This window comes from Penaeus japonicus, unplaced genomic scaffold (genome assembly GCF_977035675.1).
Source record: "Penaeus japonicus unplaced genomic scaffold, GWHDUDI00000001_assembly GWHDUDI00000040, whole genome shotgun sequence".
In the NCBI taxonomy this organism is placed as follows: Eukaryota; Metazoa; Arthropoda; class Malacostraca; order Decapoda; family Penaeidae; genus Penaeus; species Penaeus japonicus.
In genome coordinates, this window is record NW_028234442.1 from 9528872 (window position 1) to 9533871 (window position 5000).

General features: G+C 51.7%; 1 protein-coding gene across 2 annotated transcripts in view; it reads left to right on the top strand.

The window, feature by feature from the left end:
* LOC147466881 (cytochrome b5-related protein-like) overlaps nucleotides 1-1888 on the top strand; it is a 6020-nt gene extending 4132 nt beyond the window's left edge. For both annotated transcript variants that reach the window (XM_086534138.1, XM_086534137.1), the window contains exons 3-7: nucleotides 98-276; nucleotides 436-574; nucleotides 717-1119; nucleotides 1255-1407; nucleotides 1577-1888. In XM_086534138.1, the coding sequence (XP_086390264.1) occupies nucleotides 98-276; nucleotides 436-574; nucleotides 717-1119; nucleotides 1255-1407; nucleotides 1577-1826 (1124 nt within the window). In that variant the 3' untranslated portion in view covers nucleotides 1827-1888. The remainder of the gene's footprint in view (nucleotides 1-97; nucleotides 277-435; nucleotides 575-716; nucleotides 1120-1254; nucleotides 1408-1576) is intronic.
* The last annotated feature ends 3112 nt before the right edge of the window (nucleotides 1889-5000 follow it).

Sequence of the window (5000 nt, forward strand, 5' to 3'; positions counted from 1 at the left end):
TGCATAGACACGTTCTGTATCTTACACACACATCGGCAGAGGTGAGCCCACCCTAGTCACTAAGGAGCATTATCAAAAACACAACCTACCATCCCAGGGAAGGACTGGATCCTGGCGACACGAGGCACGGACATCACCGAAGCCTTTGAGAGTTCCCACATCTCGACCTTAGCGGAGAAACTGCTTTCCAAGTACTACTTGAGGGATGCCGCCAAACCCAGAGTTTCGCCATACACCTTCCACGACAATGGCTTCTTCAGGACGTTCAAGAGGAAGGTAAATATGAAGTCACGTGTATCGAGTGTATCACATGTCAATGTCGAATGGATGTAAGTCAGTGAATATATGGGACACTTGCAGACCTTGCAAGAATAAAATATATTGGTTGTGAATGTAGATGCATTACGTTTGTTGATCTCTCGTTCTCTCGGCCAGGTGAGACCGGTCCTACAGAAGGTGGGACGTGGCTCGGACTGGAAAATTATTCTTATTCAGGACGGACTCGCTCTCACCTTCGCTGCTTTGGCTGTGGTCGCTATTCTCGCTCAGTCCTTCTTCGCAGCTGCTCTGTGCGGTATATCATCTGAAGCTCTTTCGTATTGTTCACATACGCATGGATGGATATTGCTAGGGTTGTAAAAGGCAAATGCCAAACTAAGATCTCAGGTCTCTCTCTCTTTTTCTCTTTGTTCACATCCAGACACCATGATTTCCAGGTGTAGTCCTGGCGATGGTGAGCATGTGTGCCCACAACTTCTTCCACCAGAAGGACAACTGGAGGATGTACCTCTTTGACTTGACTCTCCTATCTTCCTACGACTGGAGGATAAGCCATGCCCTCTCGCACCACCTCTTCCCCAACACCATATACGACCTCGAGATCTCCGCCCTGGAGCCTGTCTTTGAGTTCCTGCCGAAGGCCAACAAAACGTGGCTCCAGCGCTACGGGAGTTACGTCTACAGCTTGGCCTTCTTTCCACTATTTTTCTTTTTGGAAGTCTTCAATAAATGGAAAATGATAACCCTTGGACAGCGGAAGATGAGGCCTGAGAATGTCTTGCCTCTCCTTGAACTGGTTCTTTACTGTGCTTTCGTACCTTCAATTTGGTCTGGTCTAAAGTAAGTAAACTTGTGAAAATATGTACTACGTAAAGAATACATCATTTTACTATCGCAAACAACAAAATTTTTCAAGTACCTTCAATGAGTCTAAGGCCGTAGGATATCCTGAAAATTACACCTCATGTATTACAGATTATGGTTAGTGATGCATAGTGCGTGTAGTGTGTGGTTCTTGTTCATTGGACTGACAGCTGCGCACCACCACCCTGACATCTACCACGAGGGAGACGCGATGAGAGACAACCCAGATTGGGGCCTCTGCCAACTGGATGCTGTGAGAGACAGGCAAGTTCAAGGTTTTTCCTCAACAGGCAGATAGTCAAAACTTTGGTATTAATGTGACTTGCGGGATGCTACTATGTCGTAGTATAGTTTGACACACAACATTAACACTTTAGTTACGCTTTGACAGAAGTCACACAACGATATCCAATTTTACGCTGCTCCATTTCAGAGTGGAAGTGACTGGGAACTTGTTCCTCGTCTCCACCACCTTCGGAGACCATAGTCTACACCACCTGTTGCCTACAGTGGACCACTCAAAGCTGAAGTACCTCTACCCGGCGTTCTTCGAGACTTGCAAGGAATTCAACGTGCCCTTCCAACTCGTGCGTCAATGGGACTTGGTTTGTGGGAAGTACCTTCAGCTGGCCAACATCACGCCCAACACCAGTCCCCCAGGCTATAAAGCAAAGAAGGAGTAGCTGATATGACAAGTTGCCTTCGTGATGTGTAATGGTTTTTGAGTAAATATGAAACCTTTTGCTCCATGGCGGTCTTATTTCATCCACTTTTTGTACCTACTTATATATCCAGACTTATATACAAACATTAGATACACAGATGAATTGCACATATACAACCTGGTACAGGGTGAGGATACATGGAACAGGGTGAGGATGCGCGGAACAGGGAGAGGATGTGTAGAACAGGGTGAGAATGCATGGAACAGGGTCAGGATGCATGGAACAGAGGTAGTATGCGTGGAACAGAGTGAGGATGTGTAGAACAGGGTGAGAATGCATGGAACAGGGTCAGGATGCATGGAACAGGGGTAGTATGCGTGGAACAGAGTGAGGAGGTGTGGATGAGGGTGAGGATGCATGGAACAGGGAGAGGATGCGTGGAACAGGGTGAGGATGCATGGAACAGGGAGAGGATGCGTGGAACAGGGAGAGGATGCGTGGAACAGGGTGAGGATGCATGGAACAGGGAGAGGATGCGTGGAAATGGGAGAGGATGAGTGGAAGGGAGAGGATGCGTGGAACAGGGAGAGGATGAGTGGAAGGGAAAGGATGAGTGGAACAGGGAGAGGATGAGTGGAAGGGAGAGGATGAGTGGAACAGGGAGAGGATGAGTGGAAGGGAGAGGATGCATGGAACAGGGAGAGGATGCGTGGAACAGGGAGAGGATGAATGGAACAGGGAGAGGATGCGTGGAACAGAGTGAGGATGCATGGAACAGGGAGAGGATGCGTGGAACAGAGTGAGGATGCATGGAACAGGGAGAGGATGCATGGAACAGGGAGAGGATGAGTGGAACAGGGAGAGGATGCATGGAACAGGGAGAGGATGCGTGGAACAGGGAGAGGATGCATGGAACAGGGAGAGGATGCATGGAACAGGGAGAGGATGTGTGGAACAGGGAGAGGATGCGTGGAACAGGGAGAGGATGCATGGAACAGGGAGGATGAGTGGAACAGGGTGAAGAGGATGCATGGAACAGGGAGAGGATGAGTGGAACAGGGAGAGGATGAGCATGGAACAGGGAGGATGTGGACAGGGAGAGGATGGAACAGGGAGAGAATCCATGGAACAGGGAGAGGATGAGTGGAACAAGGAGAGGATGAGTGGAACAGGGAGAGAATCCATGGAACAGGGAGAGGATGAGTGGAACAGGGAGAGGATGCGTGGAACAAGGAGAGGATGCGTGGAACAAGGAGAGGCATGAACAGAACAGGGAGAGGATGCATGGAACAGGGAGAGGATGATGAACGGGAGAGGATGCGTGGAACAGTGTGGAACAGGGAGAGGATGAGTGGAACAGGGAGAGGATGAGTGGAACAGGGAGAGGATGAGTGAAGCAAGGAGAGGATGCGTGGAACAAGGAGAGGATGCATGGACAGGAGAGGATGAGTGGAACAGGGAGAGGATGCGTGGAACAGGAGGAGAGTGGAACAGGAGTGGAACAGGGAGAGGATGTGAACAGGGAGAGGATGCGTGGAACAGGGAGAGGCGTGGAACAGGGAGAGGATGACAGGGAGAGTGGAACAGGGAGAGGATGCGTGAACAGGGAGAGGATGCATGGAACAGGGAGGATGCGTGGAACAGGAGAGGATGAGTGGAACAGGGAGAGGATGCGTGGAACAGGGAGAGGATGCATGGAACAGGGAGAGGATGATGGAACAGGAGAGGATGGTGGAACTGGGAGAGGTGAGAACAGTGGAACAGGGAGAGGATGATGGAACAGCGAGAGGATGTACCGAACAGGGAGAGGATGAGTGGAACAGGGAGAGGATGCATGGAACAGGAGAGATGATGGGAACAGGGAGAGGATGCGTGGAACAGGGAGAGGATGAGTGGAACAGGAGAGGATGCATGGAACAGGGAGAGGATGCATGGAACAGGGAGATGAGTGGAACAGGGAGAGGATGCATGGAACAGGGAGAGGATGAGTGGAACAGGGAGAGGATGCATGGAACAGGGAGGGATGCGTGGAACAGGGAGAGGATGATGGAACAGGAGAGGATGCATGGAACAGGAGAGGATGCGTGGAACAGGGAGGATGTGGAAAGGGAGAGGATGAGTGGAACAGGGAGAGGAGAGTGGAACAGGAGAGATGCGTGAACAGGGAGAGGATGCATGGAACAGGGAGAGGATGGAACAGGAGAGGATGAGTGGAACAGGAGAGGATGATGGACGGGAGAGATGAGTGGAACAGGGAGAGGATGCATGGAACAGGGAGAGATGCATGAACAGGGAGAGGATGCATGGAACAGGGAGATGAGTGGAACAGGGAGAGGATGATGGAACAGGGAGAGGATGAGTGGAACAGGTGAGAGGATGATGGAACAGGGGAGGATGAGTGGAACAGGGAGAGCCTGCATGGAACAGGGAGAGGATGAGTGGAACAGGGAGAGGATGCATGGAACAGGAACAGGGAGAGGATGAGAGGAACAGGGAGAGGATGAGTGAAACAGGGAGAGGATGAGTGGAACAGGGAGAGGATGGATGGAACAGGAGAGGATGAGTGGAACAGGAGAGATGCGTGGAACAGGGAGAGGATGCGTGGAACAGGGAGAGGATGCATGGAACAGGGAGAGGATGCGTGGAACAGGGAGAGGATGCATGGAACAGGAGGATGATGGAACAGGAGGATGCGTGGAACAGGGAGAGGATGCATGGAACAGGGTGAGGATGCATGGAACAGGGAGGATGCGTGGAACAGGGTGAGGATGCGGGGAACAGGGAGAGGATGCGTGGAACAGGGAGAGGATGCGTGGAACAGGGAGAGGATGCGTGGAACAGGGAGAGGATGCGGGGAACAGGGAGAGGATGCGTGGAACAGGGAGAGGATGCGTGGAACAGGGAGAGGATGCATGGAACAGGGAGAGGATGCATGGAACAGGGAGAGGATGAGTGGAACAGGGAGAGGATGAGTGGAACAGGGAGAGGATGAGTGGAACAGGGAGAGGATGCGTGGAACAGGGAGAGGATGAGTGGAACAGGGAGAGGATGCGTGGAACAGGGAGAGGATGCGTGGAACAGGGAGAGGATGCATGGAACAGGGAGAGGATGCGTGGAACAGGGAGAGGATGCATGGAACAGGGAGAGGATGAGTGGAACAGGGAGAGGATGCGTGGAACAGGGAGAGGATGA